The sequence below is a fragment of the Calypte anna genome, chromosome Z (assembly GCF_003957555.1).
Source record: "Calypte anna isolate BGI_N300 chromosome Z, bCalAnn1_v1.p, whole genome shotgun sequence".
NCBI classification, from domain to species: domain Eukaryota; kingdom Metazoa; phylum Chordata; class Aves; order Apodiformes; family Trochilidae; genus Calypte; species Calypte anna.
This window is the reverse complement of record NC_044274.1, coordinates 26,581,685-26,602,828: the sequence shown is the minus strand read 5'-3', so window position 1 is coordinate 26,602,828 and position 21,144 is coordinate 26,581,685. Positions and strand designations below refer to the sequence as shown.

At 40.4% G+C, this 21,144-nt stretch overlaps 1 protein-coding gene across 1 annotated transcript in view; it reads right to left on the bottom strand.

The window, feature by feature from the left end:
• EPB41L4A (erythrocyte membrane protein band 4.1 like 4A) overlaps nt 1-21,144 on the bottom strand; it is a 121,339-nt gene that overhangs the window by 51,370 nt on the left and 48,825 nt on the right. The window contains exons 3-6 of the mRNA XM_030467418.1: nt 16,122-16,173; nt 10,602-10,680; nt 6,873-6,970; nt 4,970-5,090 (exon numbers count right to left, since the gene is read on the bottom strand). Coding sequence (XP_030323278.1) covers nt 4,970-5,090; nt 6,873-6,970; nt 10,602-10,680; nt 16,122-16,173 — 350 coding nt within the window. The remainder of the gene's footprint in view (nt 1-4,969; nt 5,091-6,872; nt 6,971-10,601; nt 10,681-16,121; nt 16,174-21,144) is intronic.

Sequence of the window (21,144 nt, the reverse complement as noted above, 5' to 3'; positions counted from 1 at the left end):
TCTATCTGTGCTTGGGATTGTTGAACTTCACAATGTTGGCATTGTCCCCCCTCTCAAGACTGTCAAAGTCCCTGTGGATGGTCCCCCTTCCCTACAGCATGTTGTTTCCCTGTGTCCCACTGACAGCCTGTAATACCAATTCAAAGTACATGAACAGCTGATTTGCCAAGTATCAATTATTCCCAGATCTGCTGCAGTGTGGAAAGGGAAACATGAGAGGGGCAATACAAGCCACCCTCCCATTTTCACTGAGAGATCATATCCTTCCTAAACACCACAAGTGTCTGCTTCCCCACTTGCAAGCCCTGAAGCCACTGCTTGCTCATCCAGATGTACACCACAGGTCACTTCTCTCTGCTATCTGACCTTGGGATTGTCGTCCTGGTTAGTAGACAGGACAATATAGACTTGATGCAGACAGGAAACCCCTGACTTACCTTACCTTCATTGACTTAAAAACTTCTCAAAAAATTGCATCCTCAATGAATCCCTGAATACCTACTGAGCCATGTAAAAAAACTGAGAGACAACCTGCAACAAACCAAAAATAGTTTATCTAGACACCACTAGCAGAAGTGAAGTTCATGTGATGCAACAAATGTCTTGCAAAAAAACAAATGCAATTTGATGCTGGATTGCAGAAAGGATGAAGAATTTCTTCCAAATCTTATTTGCAAAGTTGTCCCAAAAATGTCTCTAGTAGGTGAGATAATGGGGAATATGCTCTCAGCCATCTTAGCTCTAAACTTCTCAACTTTATAGACCACTGTCACCCATGGCAATCAGTTGGCAATGCTGATGATAGTCACACTGAACTATCAAACCTTAGTTTCAACTCTCTTTTGTGATGGCACCTAATTGAAATCCCTGGCACCTAATTGAAACCAAGCAGCAAAACAATATCAGAGCTTCAGATAAGTAAGTGTATAGAAACACAAAAGACCATGTTAAAACCATTATAAATTACCTTCATAAGCAATGCTCTCCCCAACTTTTGAATTTTATCTTCAGATTTTAAGCTTTACATTGAAAATGAGTCTTCAGAGAATCTTGGAATCATAGAATGGCTCGGGTTGGAAGGGACCAACCTGTGACACCTTCCACTTGGCCAGGTTGCTCAAAGCCCCATCCAATCTTCCTCAGGCAACTTGTTCCAATGTCTCACCACCCTCATAGTAAAGAATTTTTTCCTAATGTCTTCCTCCTCCCCTCTTCAAGTCTAAAACCATTTTCCCTTGTCCTCTTATTACACACCTGTGTAAAAAAGCCCTACCCTAGATTTCTTGTGGACCCCCTCCAGGTGTTGGAAGGTTGCTATATGGTCACCTCACAGCCTCTTCTTCTCCAGGCTGAACAACCCCAACTTCCTCAGCCTGTCTTGATAGGGTGCTTCACCCCTCTGATGATTTTTGTGGCTCTCCTCTGGACATGTTCAAGGAGCTCTATGTCCTTTTTATGCTGGGGTCTCCAGAAGTAGACACAGTACTCCAGGTGGGCTGTCATGAGAGCAGACTAGAGGGGGAGAATCACCTCCCTTGACTTCCTCATCTATACTTCTTTTTGTGCAGCCCAGGACATGGTTGGCTTTCTGGGCTGCAAGCACGCATTGGCAGCTAATATTACTTTCTGGTCCACCATCACCCCCAAGTCCTTCTCCTCAGGGCTGTTGTCAATCCTCTCTTCTCCCAGATAATATTCATTCATGGGACCAGGTTTCCTGGGCTCTCTTCCCACACAGGGCTTTGCCCCATGCTACCCTACCAAGCATATTTTTGAAGAGACTAACGTCTGACCTTTTAAAATCAAATGCCATCAGTTTTGCACTTTTCTCACTGTCCTAAGGATCTTGAACTCTACAGTGTTCATGGTCATTGCAAATGAGTCTTAATAAGTTTTACATTGCTCACCAGCCCATCTCTGTTGGTGAGAACAAGGTCCAGCAAAGCTCCTTTTCTGGTTGGTTTTCAACCTCCAAATGGTTCCTCTACCATTTAGACAAGAAAGATGTCATCACTGCACTCTGGGAACTGTCTGGAATGTTGGTGCTTTGCTGTGTTGTCCCTCCAGCAGATGCTGGGGTGACTGAAGTGCCCCATGAGGACCATGAGACCTATCTGTCTAAAGAGGGCCTCATCCACTTGGTCATCCTGGTTGGGTGGACCATAGCAGACCCCCACTATGCTATCACTTGCCCTTCACTTTGCTTTAATTCTAACCCATAGGGTCTGTCAGCTTCTCATCCATTCCCAGGCAGAGGTCATTGAGGGTGACAATCCCTCTTCATATGCCTTTCCTGTCCTTCCTAAATAGTTCATATCCAGCGATCCCCACATTCCAATCATAGGAGCTGGGAGCCATCCCACCACATCTTAGTGATACCAATAACATCATAGCTCTTCATGCATGTAGACATGCGCAACTCCTCGTGTTTATTCCCCATGCTTCATACATTGGTATAGAGGTATTTGAGATGTGCCCAAATTGAAGTAGTCTTACTGGCAGATATGATTAATCTGATTTGCTACAGTAATGACTACAGAAACTTTATAGAGGGGAATAAAGGTGGCTTGGTATTGGTAGCCTGGTAAACAGAAATTTATCTTGAGTTTGATTTCTCAAGCACAGTCTTTATGATGTTGACCCCAACAAGCTCTCTGTGACTCACTTCCCATCTCTGGAACAGAAAAAACAGTACTTCTTTGCTTCAAGAAAGGACCTGTAGGGTTGACGCATTTTTATGTAATCCATCAATTACTATAAGGCAGTCAGGCAACTACACAGAAATAATTACTGAACAGACTCTCTACAAGGCACAAATAACACTAACATGCAAAAATACAGTCAAGAAATTACTTAACCTTTATCCAGATTGTGCTTCATTATAGCAAGATGGCTAGCTCTGATAATCTCTACATTACTTTGATAAAGGCCATGATGAACATGCTTATATAATGGTTTTTTCTGCTCTCATCTTAATAAATGGTTATATTGCAGCTAGCTCAGATTTGTTAGAACATCTTCTTTACAGCTACCAGGAAGATGAACTTGGAGATAAGCAAGTAAATGTTTATTTTGGCTTTACGCAAGGTTGAACTTCTGGCATTTGTTTTATTTTCGAAACCAATGTCAGGTTCTGCATTTTTGAAGGCACTGTGATCTAGTATTTGAAATAGAAAGCTGGAAGCCAAAGCTCTCTGACTTGCAGTGCTTTCAAACAGTGAGTAGTGGTTAAGCCTCTCTCATAAACCAAGAGTTTTTCAGTCTAAAATCTCTCTGAAAGTATTTCATGCTTAGAAGGCCATAACTGGATATAAAGGGGCTCTGAATTGCTGAATTATGTATTTTGTATATTTTTTGTGCATCTACTATTAAATCCATATTAAATGATCTCACAGGAGCACTTGCTGGCTTTGCTATCTTTACTGTAAATTACATTTTTAGCTCCAACTTCCCTGTGAGACTACTATATTTTTCCTTTCCATGCTGCTGCTGCTATTCCTCTCTCAAGCACTGACAGAACCAATGGAGCCAGAGGTGACTAGTTCTTGTCTTGCTTTGCCCATCTCTTGGGCACTCCAGCCCATCTCCTGGCTGTCTCTACTGAAATTTTGCTTCCCACTCTGTTGACAAGTAATCAAGGGAAGGCATTGTATCCACAAATTGCAGTCTGACAGAAAATAAACTGACTCCCAAAGCACCATCTTGGGATCCACCATCAGGCAGAGATTATCCAGAATGTCCATGAGAGCAACATTCTGTATTCTGTGTCTAAGGTGATTATTATTCCAATGACTAGAAGATGAAGAATTGAAGTTTTGCATTCTCTGTTATAAAAGTTATTCTGTTTTGTCCAACTTTTACAAAGTTTAAATTGGGATTGCATTAATCATCTGTTGACATACATGTTTCAGATCTCTGCAGTCCCCTTTGTTCTGTCTGCAGTGCAGTATTCTCTTTCTGCAATCTCTTCAATAGTTGTCCCTGCAAAGTACTGTAAATCCAGTTTATTGCTGCCTTCTCAGCTCTCCCTCAGACATAAGAAATGTTATCAGGTACAATTTTAATGCCTATAGATCACTGAACTTCTGTAGAGACAGATTAAACCAAAATTATTCCAAGGTCTGCCAGATACCCTGTGTTTCCACTCCTCTAAGGTCACACACAAAGCTTCAGGATTAGTTTGGGTCAGTGCTGTCTGATGACTGCTTCTAGGTGCTGCTTTTTTTCTCACAAATTGTATGTTCTTCCTTACAGTGGAACCATTTATATTGATGATTGTCAGCAGGTTTTATGTAAGATATGTTGGTTTATAAAACAAAAGGACTTTATGCTTGTAATACCAAACTGCCTCTATAATAAATGCAGATGTTGCACCTGAGATTATCACTTAAACCACTGGCATACAAACTGCTTTCCTGGTACCTTCTGCAATGTGAGCTGTGCTCACAAAGACCCATGCAGGTTGCTAAAAGCACTCCTTCCCTATCCCAAACACTGTACATCATTAGATTGAAAGTGGTTTTGTCCTAACACTTCATTTGAATCCACAGGACAACATGAAGAAAAGAAATGTTGTTATCCTCAGTAGATTGAGGCATAGGCATAATATGAAATTTGCAAAAAATTATGCAGGAAATCAGTCCTGGTACAGGAAACACGAACTCACAAATTTTTATTTCATTCTTTTTAACTACAAAACTGATGCAACAGAAGCATAATTAAAACTGCTGGTTCTGAAACACTCATGCCTACCTCTGTCATACATGGTATTTCCAGCAATTGTCCCACTCAGTTCCCAAATTGCCCAATTGCATAAAATGTTTTCTGTTTCTGAGAACTATAAGTGGGTGCCCTTTGTTCCTTCCTTGGGTCTAGAGCCTCTGCACTGCATTCTGCTGCCATCCTCACCTACACAGCATCTCCGAGTCTGATGGTACCTGCTAAGTTCAAAAAAGTATGGAATTCTTACATGAGAGTTTTGTGTATCCGTTCTATGGCATCCTCCAGCTCTTCCTTCTGGTCTGGGACAAAGCGGTACTCCGAGACGTAACCTGCAGTGTGCTTATATGGGTCATAGTCCCCCAGTTCAGCTAGAGGACACAAAAAGAATAAAAAGGTCACCTTTTCCAGCATTTTATGTAAATCAAAAAGTAGGTTATATTATCCACCTTTTGGCGCCAAGCAAGTTCTTTCCAACTGACTGTCAATTTATTATGCAGCCAGTTGAAAAACCCAAAACCAGTACAGAACTGTTTATATTAAGGAACATAAAAACAATTTTAAAAAATATTCAGTCATTTTGAAAGAAAAATTGAAGATTCTAAGACCTAGAGGTTTTCTAACAGGAAATCTACCACTTCTAAAAAACTAGATATAGTCTTGCCCAAGCCAGCAAAGCTGAAATTTCATGACAGGTATTACTTGGCAGCTTATGCAACAAGTATAGAAGAAAAGTCTAGATTTTGGAATATCTGTGCCCTCATAATAATCTGTAATATTACAGACAGATCTGACCCATAGTCTTGCTGACACTTCTAACATAAATCTGAGTGTGGGAATGTAAATGGAGACAAATACTCTGAGGCACCTGAAGGTAAACCCTTCTATGGGCAAGCATCATTTCTTGTGAGAAAACACAAGAATTCATTTTTCAACAAAATGTCAATGTGCTTTTTGAACATTAAATTCACTTCCAAAATCAAAATAACCTTTAAAAAAGAATTTTTGTAAAGAAAAGAACATAGTGAATAGCCAGTATGATTTCCTTTAAAACAACCTTAATTTACATACATTAGTCATATTAGTTTACATGTTGCAATACAATTATAAAATAAACATGTGCCTTGGACAGAACTCTCTTCAGTTCAGTACTTTGTCTACAAAACCTTTGTAAAAAAAAATAGTTCTTGGCCATGACAGGAATAAGAACAGGAATGACTATAAGACCAACAACTCCAGCATTCCCAAAAAGAAAATCTGTCATTCCTGAAATACTGTGCCATGTGTACTGACTTTTCCATAATCCTCAGGCTTTGACCACAAAAGAAGGAAAACAAATCATGTGCTAAGGACAGGATATGCCTGGAGACCAAAGATCACACCCAGACACAACCTCAATGGTGAAAGCTGGACCCATGGACCAGATCTTCCTGCTAGTTCCCTCATTGATCTCTGTCATTAGAGGGATGGAGTAGAACACAACTTGTGTGCCCGAGCCCTTCAACTAGTTGTTCCACAGGCCTGAAATCTCTCATGATGGCTTTGTAGTTCTTGATACCAATTCATCACTATCCACCTGGAAGACCAAAAGTGGGTAGTAATCAGAAGGCCATAAACAGAAGATAGCTCCTGTCTAAACGATTGCTCATTCAATTCAAGTATGCAGGATATAACATCAACTTCTCACAAGCTAACTACTGATGGGTGAATGCAGATAAATGACATATAGAACTAAATTTCTTCACTTCAGGTCAAAACACATCTTCCCTTCAAGCACAAGCACATTCATATAGACATAATGTAATCTTCAAAATATCTTTTATTTGACAGACTTTGTTGGCCCATCAAATGTGTAAACCTCCTGATGACAGTTTTGTTACACTCTGTATGCAATCCAGAGTAAGGCAAGGATTGTTTGGCTGTATTCAGACTGACGTTTCAGTTTCTTCTTCACATTAACTTCAATATTGCTTTTATATTTCCACCTCAAAATAGTCACCTATTTGCAGTTCTTTAGCTGAAATCAGTCATATTAGTTTTGCTCTCTTTGGAAATTAATGCATAAAGTGTTAGTGAAATCTTCAGTCACCACTAAAGTCTATCATAATGCAGGATTAAGTGAAATAAGCTACCAGTTGGCCAGAAGAACTCACACTGAATTATATATGCTCCCAGCTGTGCTGCAGTGTTGATCGGACAAGGCAAACGGCCCTGTAAAACATCTTGCTTGACCTGCAAGAAAAACTGATACCTAGAACAGAGAGGGAAAATAAAGTTATTATTTCAATATTGAGTCTGATGTTCCAAGTTATGTTTCATCATCTTCCAGTTCACTGATGACATAGCACATACCATAATTATGTGACAGAGAAAAATGGTATTCCTCTCTGAATGGCTTTTCCCCTAATAACTTTTAAGTAATAACTAAGATTAATTTAGTGAAAGAACCTAGATAGGGATGCACTCAGCAGTTTTCTGCTTATATTGAGCAGATGCAATTGTTTATTAACCTAAAAATGGAATATCTCTCTTTGGATTACTTTTTTTTTTTTTTTTTTTTTTTTTTTTGAACAGTCAGGAAGTCAGGAAGAGGGCTAAAAAACAGAAATATCTATCCAAGAGCCAAAGTTTAACCTGATCAGTGGATAAAGATAAGGGAGAAATGGATATTGGATACTTTTTTACTCAAAGGTTTCCTGTACAGAAACTAAAAAAAAACAACAAAAAACCAACCAAACAAACAAACTCCCCCCCAAAAAAAACAGAGCAGCATGCAGATTTGATGGACTCTGTACCCCCACGAAAAAGATGGACAGGCGTATTGATAACTCTGTCATAGCATAGGGTACTCTCCATCTTGAGGCAGGGATATCAAGAGCTTTAATGCAATTTTCAAGTCCTAACTGCCTCTACACGTTATGAGGAACATATTTAGATGACTTCTAGTGAAACAACATGCACAGAACAGATAGAAAAGTAAAGACAAGAAAAAAAGCCACCATAAAAAAGATCTGTTTGCTTTAGCAGTTCCCCATATGATTTAGAGGAAATCTTTTAGATGCTGTTCAGATTTTGTCTGGTTTTAGTACAATAGATTTATGTAGTGTTTCACATCATCCTAAGCAAATTTCTGTCACTTCATACAAAAGTACTTCATACAGTACTCAGATGGCAATTTTTAAAAGAAAAAACTGGTTATCCATACAAGCATATAATTCTTTCATTATTCACTGATTCAACTTTATCTATGTAAAGCTATTCAGCTATATTGCAAATAATTTTTCTCTGTTAGTACAAGTTACTTATGAAAGTACCTTGTGATAATACGCATATTTTAAGTGCATCTGCACTGATTTCAGGGAACTTCACAAGCTGCAGATTGTATGACAGCTGAGCCACAAATCATTTAAGATCCAATTGAATTTACTAGACTTTATCAGTTCCTTAAGCCTCTGAATAAGGATGCCTGTGTCCTTCTGGTTAATGATCACCCAGAATTTCTCCTGTGAGAGAAACAATACTAGGAAAATCCATCCATTTTTAAAAATGGCTTGTATTTATAGCTTTAAAGGAACAAGGTCCTTTGAAGGACTTAGGCACTGCTTAAGAATGTTTTTTGGAATGTCTTTAGGCAACACAAAGCACATACATGCAGCGTTTCCTCACTCTATGCAAAACCTTGGTATAGTTTCTAGCTTATGCATGCAACTTCACCTAGACAAATCTTCTGTGTGTGAACTGTGATGACAAAGATGATTTTAGATGCTCTTGAAGTATACAGCATCTTCTTTTTAACATGAAATGCATTTCTGATATGCACCCGTCTTTCAGTGAACACTTTGCCATCTCTAGAGTGCAAAGCTTCATACCAGATGATGCTACAAATGTCTTTTCCATGTAGGGATATCTATATCTCTTCATTCTCATAGTGTACTATCAAAATAAAGAAGGATAGGAAACTGCAAATAAAACACATCTCCCTGCAAAGAACAGTCAGAGCCAACTGTTAAGTGCTTAACTGACTCCTATGAAGTGAACAAACTCAGCTCTCACAGAAGCTGTTAAGCTCCTCACAAAACCAGGCCTTTTGTCCAAACTTGTAGCTAAAACATTCTCATCTTTTGTGCTGTCAAGTTTATCATGCATATGTGATAGTGCCTGAGTGTTAATTCACTCTAAAAAACACATCCAGCAAACATTAATATGAATCACAGCTTTTTCCCACAAGCCAGACAGATTTTTTCCTGTGAAGCAATTACAATTTGACAGGTTTTCATTTTTTTTGCCAATAGTAATCATATGACACCACAGATAATCAGCACTTAATAACAGCAGAGTACACTCACATATCCATTAGAGTAACAAACATATGATCCAAAGCAACATGTCAGTTAGCACAAAACACTTAACATATCATTGGAATTACACACTTACACTGAAAATAACCATAATAAAGAAAAACAGGGCCTCTATCCCTTCCTAATCAGAAGAAAGTTGTTAGTTTTTTTTTAAAAGGTATACCACCCTTCCGAGGTTTAAAACCCTAAAATAATAAATGCTCAGAAATGTTGAGAGCATTTGACTACTTTGTGTATTTCCTTGAAGATGAGTGCATTGCTTTCTTATACCCTCCCTCCGCACCTTCTAACTTGCAAATTTTGCACAAGCTAACACTTGGATAGACATGGAAGAGAGGCTTACTAATTATACCAAAATGTTTCTCACCTCGTTTCACACACCTAATCAGCAGTGCAAATCACTCCTTGACCTTATCACAAGGCAAAGAGAATCACATTCAAAAATTTATCCCCTGCCATTTCCCAGACACATCTCCACCCTGCCTCCTGGGTATGAATTACAACAGGTTCAGTGGCTGACGCTCCCTTCCCAGAGCCATCTGTCTTGTTCTGTGAGCAGAGCTGAAAGTCTTTCTGGAAGAGTATGTGAAAATTGCATCAAGCTTTCGTGGCACAGTGGCATCCCACCGCAGCCAGCTTACTCTCTTTCACTTGGAAAATCACAGTGTTTATTGTTTTTACCAGGGCAGTCTCAATTATGTTATCTTGGAGACTCCTGCTCCTGACGTGCCAGTATGGAAACTAAAGAATTCTCTCATTCAGGTTCAAAAACAATATTCTGGCTGAGTTCAAACAACTGCCACCTTTCATTAAGGAGAATTTAAAACTCTGCATGCATGCTAATTAATTCTCATGTGTCATACTCCTAGGACATCAAAAGAAATATTTTGGCATTTATAAATGCAAGCCGGCACAACAATTTTGTCCACCTACCTATCCAAATTCTCAAATTTAATTTTCAACATAAAGATAATTGTGTGATACCTTTCATAAATAAAGAAAACAGAAACTCTGTGAATTGCAGTTCAGGCAAGCACATGTGTGCATCTGTGTCACTGTGTGCACATGCTCATGTGTGTGCATCCTCATATTTTGTAGGGGCCAAGCTTAGCAAAAAGAATCAAAAGCATGCAACTCTTCAATTTCCTTCACATATTTTTAGAAAGATAAAAATAAATCCTCTGGAATTTAAGCTATGGTCAATAAAGAAGAAAATTCCCTGTATTTATATTTGATATTCAAGTAAACTCTGAACTTGGTTATAGCGCAATATAAATGCAGATGTAACAATTAATTCCTTCCCACACAAATGCAAATCCAGTCCCTTCGGATTTTGATGCACCAGAGAGCACCTGCCAAATAATTGTCCATACTGACAACTGTGACATTAGTTAAAATTCTCCTACACATCAATGTTCCAGCAAAAAACATTCGGAAACCGAGCCACACTACAACAGCCTGAGCCTTGGTATAGTACATTACTACCATTAAATCAAGAAACTACATTCCTATTTAATACTGTACCTTGTTATTTCTTCTTTAAGTTTACATGGATCCTCTGCATAGAATTTAATGCCAAAATACAGAGTGTATGGTGGTCCAGCTGAGGGAAAAAATTTGATGCAAAAATTAGTTGTTTTGAACTGTTAATCATTATTAACTGTTACTAGATAACACTGAAACAGCTACTAAGAAGCCTCATTAAATATTTTACGAAACATGGAATTTTCCGAAAAAAAGCTTGCATCTATATGGCAAGTCCATACACAAGATTCATGACAAGAGAGAGAAAAAGATACTGTTATTATTTTTCTAGTATTGTGCTTCTTTATTCACAGCTTTTTGGGCTATTTGAAGATTTTACTTATTTTGAAGATTTAACTTTAGACTTTATTGCTAACTTACTATTTCTCCATTTTTTTTTCACTGCTTGATTTTAATCTGTAGAAACCTTTTTCCACTAAAACTTTTTTAAAAATCTAACTGTACATGAAATGTAATTCCCTGTCATAATAATACGGAATATTAATCCCTTCCATAATTTAAATTTTCTTATGGACCAACTTTAATTATTTGCCACTTTAATTTAAAACATATTTGGAAAAGCTTCTCTAATTCACTTTTTTAAAACTTTATTGTTCAAAAAGATTCAGTCAACTCAGAACGAAAATTCTCACAGCTACATTTCATAGAATCATAGAATCATAGAATTAGCCGGGTTGGAAGGGACCTCAGAGATCATCTAGTCCAACCCTTGACCCACCGGAGCAGTTGCTAGACCATGGCACTGAGTGCCACATCCAGTCTTTTTTTAAATGTCTCCAGGGACGGAGAATCTACCACCTCACCGGGCAGTCCATTCCATAGCCTAATCACCCTCTCCGTGAAGAAATTCTTTCTAATATCTAACCTAAACCTCCCCTGGCACAACTTAAGACTGTGTCCTCTTGTCTTGTTGAAGGTCGTCTGTGAAAAGAGTCCAGTTCCCACCTCGCTACAGCCTCCTTTCAGGTAGTTGTAGACAGCAATGAGGTCTCCCCTGAGCCTCCTCTTCTTCAGGCTGAACAGCCCCAGCTCTCTCAGCCTCTCCTCATAGGGTCTGTGCTCGAGTCCCTTCACCAGCCTGGTTGCCCTCCTTTGGACCTGTTCCAGGACCTCTACATCCTTCTTAAACTGAGGGGCCCAGAACTGGACACAATACTCGAGGTGTGGCCTAACCAGCGCTGAGTACAGGGGAAGAATCACCTCCCTGGACCTGCTGGTGACGCTGGTTTTGACACAGGCCAGGATGCCATTGGCCTTCTTGGCCACCTGGGCACACTGCTGGCTCATGTTCAGTTTCTTGTCAATGCAGACTCCCAGGTCCCTTTCCGCCTGGCTGCTCTCCAGCCACTCTGTCCCCAGCCTGTAGCGCTGCATGGGGTTGTTGTGGCCAAAGTGCAGGACCCGGCACTTGGCCTTGTTGAACCTCATCCCGTTGGAATCGGCCCAGCTCTCTAGTCTGTCCAGGTCCCTCTGCAGAGCCCTCCTGCCTTCCAGTTGGTCCACACTTCCTCCCAGCTTGGTGTCATCTGCGAATTTGCTGATGATGGACTCAATCCCTTCGTCTAAGTCGTCGATAAAGATATTAAACAGAACTGGGCCCAATACTGATCCCTGGGGGACACCACTAGTGACCGGCCGCCAACTGGATGCAGCCCCATTCAGCACCACTCTCTGGGCCCGGCCCTCCAGCCAGTTCCTAACCCAGCACAGGGTGCTCCTGTCCAAGCTGTGGGCTGACAGCTTTTTCAGGAGAATGCTATGGGGGACGGTGTCAAAGGCCTTGCTGAAGTCCAGGTAGACCACATCCACCGCCTTCCCTGCTCTGGCAGGGGGGGTCCCTGCTCTGGCAGGGGGGGTTGGACTAGATGATCTTTCGAGGTCCCTTCTAACCCCTAGGATTCTATGATTCTATGATTCTATGATTCCCCTCATCCACCAGACGGGTCACCTGATCATAAAAGGAGATCAGGTTGGTCAGGCAGGACCTGCCCTTCCTAAACCCATGCTGGCTGGGTCTGATCCCTTGCCCATCCTGCAGGTGCTGTGTGATTGCACTGAGGATGATCTGCTCCATAACCCTGCCAGGCACTGAGGTCAGGCTGATGGGCCTGTAGCTTCCCGGGTCCTCCTTCTGGCCCTTTTTGTGGATTGGCGTGACATTCGCCAACTTCCAATCATCTGGGATGTTCCCAGTGAGCCAGGACTGTTGGTAGATGATAGAGAGAGGCTTGGCGAGCTCTTCTGCCAGCTCCCTCATCACTCTTGGGTGGATCCCATCCGGTCCCATAGACTTGTGGGGGTCCAAGCAGCTCAAGAGGTCACTGACTGTGTCCTTCAATATTACAGGGGGGCTGTTTAGATTTTTATCACCTTCTATAGGCTCCAGAAGCCTGCTGTCAACAGGATAACCTGTCTTTCTGTTGAAAACTGAGGTAAAGAAGGTGTTAAATACCTCAGCCTTTTCCTCATCTTTGATAACTATATTCCCACCCATGTCCAGTACAGAATGAATGTTTTCCTTGCCTCTTCTTTTGCTATTGATGTATCTGTAGAAGGATTTCTTATTGTCCTTCACAGAGGTAGCAAGATTCAGTTCATGTTGTGCTTTTGTCTCTCTGATTTTCTTTCTACATGACCTGAATATATTCCTAAATTCCTCTTGAGAAGTTAGCCCTTTTTTCCATAATTGATAGGCCCTCTTCTTAATCCTAATTTCTTTCAGAGTCTCCCAGTTCAGCCAGGCTGGTTGCCTTCCCCGCCGGCTCGCCTTCCGGGACTCTGGGACAGCCTGTTCCTGTGCTTTCAGAATATGCTCTTTGAAGTATGTCCATCCCTCCTGGACCTCTCTGTTTTCAAGGGCTGTTTCCCATGGTATATTCTGAACTAGTCTTTTGAATAGTCCAAAATCTGCTCTCCGGAAGTCCAACACAGAGGTTTTACTGACAACCCTTCTTGTATCCCTGAGTATTGAAAACTCTATTATTTCATGGTCACTAAGTCCCAGTCGTCCATCAACCACCACATCTCCCACCAGCCCCTCTCTGTTTGTGAAAAGAAGGTCAAGTGGGGCTCCGTCCCTGGTGGGCTCATTTACTAGTTGGAGCAGGAAATTGTCTTCAATACACTCTAGGAATCTCCTAGACTGCCTCCTCTCTGCGGTGTGGAGTTCCCAGCAGATGTCTGGCAAGTTGAAGTCACCTACGAGAATAAGGGATGATGATTTTGAAACATCCTCCAGTTGCTTGTAGAATATTTCGTCGACCTCATCATCCTGATTGGGCGGTCTGTAACAGACTCCCATCACGATATCGGCCTTGATGACCTTCCCACTGATTCTAACCCACAGGCATTCTGCCCTATTATTGGTGGTCTCAACTTCTACAGTGTTGAGAGATTCTCTAACATATAGGGCTACCCCTCCACCTCTCCCACCCTGCCTGTCCCTTCTGAAGAGCCTGTATCCACCCATGGCAGCACTCCAGTCATGGGAGTCATCCCCCCATGTTTCCGTGATAGCGACTACATCATAGCTTTCCTGCTGCACGATGGCTTCCAGCTCCTCCTGTTTGTTGCCCATGCTGCGTGCATTGGTATACATGCACTTCAGCTGGGCTGCTGATTTGTCATTTATCTCAGGTAGTCCACCTTTAGGTTCCTCTCTGGAGAGCTCAGTTTCAACCCTCTCCCCCTTCAAACCTAGTTTAAAGCCCTCCTCATCAGCCCCTTCAACCTATGACCTAGAGTCCTTTTCCCCCTGTTAGTTAGATGAAGTCCATCAGATCTAATGACACAAGGCAGTTTGGGATTTGCCCCATGGTCGAAGAACCCGAAGTTCCGCTGGTGGCACCAGTCCCTTAGCCACCTATTAATGAGATGGTTTTTCCTAGTCCTCTCCTCATTCAAGCCTTCTACTGCAGGAACTGAGGCGAAGACTACCTGTGCTCCTGACCCATCGACTAACCGACCCAGGGCCTTGAAGTCCTTTTTAATCCCTCTTGTACTTCTTCCAATAATGTCGTCACTGCCAGCCTGAACTACCAACAGTGGGTAATAGTCTGAGGACTGAATTAGCTGAGGGAGTCTCTTACTAATATCCCTCACCCGGGCGCCAGGAAGGCAGCAGACCTCTCTATGGGATGGGTCAGGTCGACATATAGGGCCCTCAGTTCCCCTCAGAAGAGAGTCACCAACTACGACTACCCTTCTTCTTTTCTTTGTAGGTGAAGTATTAATCCGTCTGCTAGACAGGGGGTGAACAGGAGGCCTTATGGACAGATCGTCCTCTTGTCTGTCCTCTTCTTGATTCTCTGAGTCCAGGGCCTCATATCTGTTCTCTGTGGGCACCTGGGGGAGTGGTGGGGGTTGGGAGAGAATTCTTTTGCCTTTTCGGTGGGGGACCTGTTTCCATTCTCCCCTATCCACCTGGTCTGCATCAGCATCAGCTGCCTGATAGGAGGAGGGGCAGGGCTTCACCGTCTCCTGTTGGATTTCAATTGTAGTTGAAAGGGTGTGACTCCACCAGTCAATTTCCTTTTCACTTTCCCTAATACTTCTTAGTCGCTCCACCTCCTCCTTAAGCTCTGCCACCATGCTCAGCAGGTCGTTGACCTGCTCACATCTCACACAGACCTTATTTTCACTGTCCGCCGGTGCCAGGACGAGGCTTAAACATTCTTCACAGCCAGAGACTTGAACAGCTACGTCCATTTTATTGTTCCTCTTAAGGGATTCTGACTGTACAGACACACCCTTTTTCTCAACAGCAACAGTTTTTGCTTTTTTTGACACCATTGTTATCTGTGCCCTTCCTGCTTGCTCTGCCTGCGCGAACTGCCTCGTTAACTGCCGCTTCTAATTCCTGTTTGCCTGCTCCTGTTCGCCGCGCTCCGGGTCGCTGGCGCTCCCAGCAGGCACTTCAAATCCCTCGTGGTCCGGGTGGGTGCCGCCCCCTTACAGCTGATTGGTCTCGGTAGAAACCCTCCAACAGCAAGGTTACGCAGCACGCTGCCGGTAGCCGTTTTGTTCCATGCATACTCCAAATACTTAAGGAAAATAATATTTTCATTATGTTTAATTATAATAAAAAGAATAGGCCTTGTATCTGTGATATCTGAAGGATAACAGTAACAGCAGACATTCTGTTATCAGTAAGAGGCATTACTTTTACTTTCAGAAGCGAAAAGGAATCTAAGTTGACTATTGTATGGTATAGCACAGTATGATACAGGTAAATTAAGAATACTACCATTTATTATTCTAAAATAAAACATAAGCACAAAGAAATATTTGCACAGTGATTACACGAATAATTGGAAAAATATGGTATGTTCCATCTATGTGTGATATTTTGATACAGCTATGAACAACAATTAAACTTGTTCAAGAACTATCAATCTGTTGTGACTAGAACATAAATATTGTAGAGGCTGTATACACATAAACATTGCCTCTGTTACTTCACCTTCAGGTACTTTCTTTAATCTCCAGTTAGATACGTACTGTTTATCAATTCTTTATGTTCAGCAAGGGTCTTTGCAGGATCCAGCCAGTACTGTGAGACAGAGAATTATGGAAATTAGTCGCTTAACATGGAAAATTAGTGCAGAACAATTGCAATTCTGTATTTATTGATACTTATTAGTAGACTGACACACTTGAGTCTGCTAATGGCTACCTCCAGCCTGATTCTGATCAGAGAAACACACCAGCTTCTGTGTTTCTATGCAAGTCTAACATTGCATATCTTCTCTGGGGGTAGGGGTCTCCCTAAAAGGAAATCTTTTTGGTAAAAGCCATCACATTTCAGTCTTGTGACAAGCTGGCTCTGCAGAAGTACCATACTAGGTACCTGTTGGTGTCTACCTGGTCAGCTATAGCTAGTTTATGGATGTGCAACCTTGTTATTTTCTTCCTGGGAGATTAATCTAAACAGGGTAACTCTAAGTAACCTACAAGGAAAGACTGGAGAGTATTCCCATGTTTTTTGAAAACAAAATACTAAAGTGGGAAATAGGTGTAACAGCACTTTTCCAGCACCTCAGAAACTGCACAAAAAACAAGTGACTGAGTTTCCTTCACGTCCACCAAGAACGAAGAAATCAAATTAACAGTAAGGAAGGAAAAATTAATTTCAGTTTTCAGAAAGGCATTCTAGTAGTAGGGGCAGAGGACAACTGGAAACTGGCACCAATTTCAGGAGGGCACAGACTCTTCACTGGACTGTTCACAGGACTAGTTGGACAAATGTATCAGAGATGGTCAAGGTATGCCACAACAGGATGAAATGCCCAATGTTTTTCCATACCATCTGATCAACAGACAGGCCCCAGTATAATTTCTCATCAATTACTCTGCCCTGACTTAATAAAACTTATAATAAAACTTATCCTGGTGTTACTACTGACCACAGACCACCAGTGTACTTCACACTATGGCCACACAGGTCACCAGTGCCCTGGTCTTGTAATCCCTACAGCTAATTTTTTCTTCCTTAGCTTAACATTTCCATGATTCAGTTTTGGAAGAAGGTGCAGAGGCAGCTGCCAAGATGATTATTGTCCTCCTTTTCTTCAGTCCTCTTCCATCATACACAAATTTTTTGGATAAGCTGAGATTGGCAGTTCTTCTTAAAACACAAAACAAAAAGGCTGCAGAACACAGCTGCTAAAAAGAACAAATTAAGGCAAATTGAATCTACCCCCTTGGTAGCCACATCTTTTTTGCATGAACAGCTACATGGACCAATGACCAAAGACACTTCTTACTTGCCCCCCTGAACTAAACATATAGAGAATAAGAATAAAATAATTAATAAAAAAATCTCTTCCTGTCCAGAAAACTTGATTAATTTGACAAAATGTGAAAATAACTATTTCCGTCATCTGCTGACCCACCTGCAATAGAAACACCTGTATGCCTTTTTCTTGGCCATTACAATTCCAAATCCTGAAATGCTTATTCACTAGAAAATTTCCTAAGTTTCTAAGGAAAAAAATCAGTACATGCATCAGTATATACATATATATATATAAGTACCAAATATACCTATATATTTACCTAGCTATTCAAATATTAACCCTCTTAACCTGAACAGAAGTTGGGAAGGAGAGAAAAACTTACCATACTTGGTCAAACATTCTATTAGAATTCCTAACCAGAAATATAGCAAAATAGGCTGACAAAGAGATTTTACAGTCAACAGGCAGCAAAAAAGGCAAAATTACTTTGAAGTACACATTTGGCTAAGTGATACAGTCATATGGTGGTCTGACCTTTTCTCAAACTGCAATATGAACAACACACTGTCAAGCTAACTTGCTTACCCTTGACAGCTTTGTGTTTCACTGAAAAAGATCAAAACTGTCCTGTTTCAAAAATGAGAGCAAAATCTATCAAGGAATAGTTCCTTCATTAAGGACTCCTGAACTGAAACATTCTTCAAGACATATTGCCTTGTAGTCCTCTTCACAGTTTACCTTTCCATGTTCAATTATGTGTAAAAAAAATAACAGCAATCAATGGATCTTCTTTCATTCACAGTTCCAAGATGAGCACAGAAAAGTTAGATTTCTGATTGCTTCTACACCCTGAACTCCATCACCCGTGTTATTCAATTAAAGACCATATGAACACCTGTAGACAACACAATCAAAACAGAGTTGCATTGGAAGTTGTAATTCTCACTAGGCTGTATTTGACTGACAAGTAAAATTGTATTTTTTCTATAGTCTTCTGAAGGCAATTTCTGTGCTTGTGGGAGTGAGGCAAACTAAGAAGGAAAACTGCACGTTCAGATTTAAGGAGAATCTGAAGAGAGGAGAGGGAACAAATCTGCTTATTTGTATCACTAAACAGTAACCCTCTCCTTCCCCCAAACTGAGCTACCAGGAGGAACTGTACTCCCCTCCCTCACCCATGTAAAAGACACAGCTGCTAATGAAAGTAAGTGTCAGCTGGTATGAGGAAAGGCACTCTTCTGAGGTTACTGTTGAGACCTGCCTTGAGACCTGCATGCTGCATAAGTGAAGTTAAACACTTCAGCTAAGACTAGTTCACTCCTGGGACAGAGGGTGGGGGGGAAGAGAAAAGAATTTCATCTGCCTTCTCCAGTAAATATTTAGCATTGTGGCAATGCCACAAACTAGAGCTTAAAATCACTATGCAGCTATTTATTACTTCAAAGACTGCCAAAATTTTCATGAAGAATGCGAGGGGTGAGTGGAGTACAGGGAGATTCCTATGCTTTAAGCCCAAGGTAAATGGAAGTTCATGGAAAATGAAAAACTTTTTTCAAATCAAAGTTAGACAATAAAGATGAGAACATTTACAAAACCATGAACCCCAGCAACAGAGCCTTCTGGGCACACATACGTGAGCATACATAGATAATGTGTATTAGATACCTGTTAAATGTTTGCCTATATATATAAATAGTATCGGGTATAGTTACAGTTTTGAGTTCACATGTTAAAGCACCAAGAGAAATGGAACAAAAAGGCAGAGTGTTTTATTAATCCACCGCACTTGTACAGCAGGTGCTGAAAACAAACCCTGCATTCTTGAACGTCAAAGCAGCTTCAACATGCAGCCTCACTCTTTTTATCTGCTTGGCAGCCTGCAAGCCACTTCTCAGTGATTTCCCACCTGCATCTCAACTGCACAGACAGCAAGAGACTGATACTACTTATAAACAGCTCTCTGCAACAGCAAAGTGGTGGAGGGCCCACTACATACCCATCCAGCTACAGGATATAAATTATGTCAATCTGAAAGGAGAATTCAATGGGTACAGAAGAAATGAGAAAAAAATTAATGATTTCTAAATAGTCCTGATCGATGTAACTATTTAGTTACTAAAGTGATGCCTAATAGATTACCAACTGTTATTTACAAGATCATACAGTATTAGTTTAAAATTTTTATTTACTAAGACTGATTATAAATGTACAAGGTTATTGAAGAAAGTAATTTCCTTTTATTTTTTATGTAGAAATTCGAACAACATATCTAAGACTCTATTGTCCTTTGTATTTTTACAAATCTGACTCCCATATGAGCCAGATGTGTAACTAGTATGCACCCAAGCACCATGCACTATTTAATATTTAACCCTTTTAAATTACTGCAAACATTTTTTCTACAAATCTGGAATATTCATTCTTTGTATCTGCATAGGGCTAAACCTGGGTCAAATTCCATAACCTGTTTGGAGCAAAATATTAACTAGGTTGAAATGTTTGCTATGCTATCAATCAATAAAGTATCTGATGGAGTAAAATCTATCAAATTCAAACTAAAACCTGGGCTGTTGTAATTAGATTCTTCCAAAGCTATACTCATTATGCCACACAAGACAGTTTTTGTTAACATTTCCAACAGGAAAAACCTCAGCTTTCAAAAGAAAACCCAGTATTTTCAATTATAATCTGAAATCATCAGTATCTTTTCACAATCTAAGAAAACACTAACAATTATAATTATGTTGTCACTTTTTTTCTGCAAATATTCAGTGCAAAGAATCTAAATCTGTCCAGTTCAAGACATCCTCATTATACAGAAATGTTTAAATCATATTGCAATTCCTACATATAAATATGTATTTAATACTTCTGTGTTTTCTTTATTAGAACCTGAAGTTATATTAATTGTATTTAGTGTTACATCACCAGTGTAATTTGTAATTTGTTAATACTGCAGCATTCTGAAAGGTTGTTCTTTCTGACCTTAAGTCACCTGTTGTAAAAGAAAACCCAACCTCACTACCCAGATTTTTTTAGTCTACTGAAAATCTTACTAAAAAAGTCCAACTTCCAATAAATATTATCAGTCTCTGTTTTCTCTCCACTGGCTATGCCATCTATTTTAACAAGTACAAAAATTATTTTCTTTCTATATAATTTAGTATGCCATGCTTGTGGGCAAAAGTAAAATCCATACATAAACAAAACACAAGCTCAGTACAGTTCTTTTTTTCTAAGATTCTAAGATCAAAATAGGTTGTCAGCTGGGGTTAAACCACAACAACACTGCATTAAAATATGACAGCAATTCCCTAAAGAACAGACATTTTTGACTGTAACAATATATTTGTTAAAATCGTGCCCTTTCTAAATTTAAGTTACATGCATCCTGTTCAACCTGTAACCCTACGCAATTTGGAATGGTAGCATGACAGAGTGAGCATGCTGCAGTTTCTTTATTGATCAGGCTGGATGGATCAAGAAACAACTAACCAGTACACGAGTGTGCACAGCAGGGATATGCAATTGATGGCACAGGCTTCTGTGCTCAACTGTGCCACAGAAGACCTGGTCTTTCACTGCAGCACTGTAGAAAGCTCAGCTTCACAAGAAAACAACTGCATCTTGCCTCTGTCTTTTGTGACTAGGCTGCTTTCGTTAAATTACAGTTTACTTCACCCTCCTTTATTCATTATCAGCTAAATAGATACAGTGTGACAAAAAAACCTGACAGACCAAATAATAAAGTAATCTCCACAGCAAACAAGCAGTGCAATAGGTGG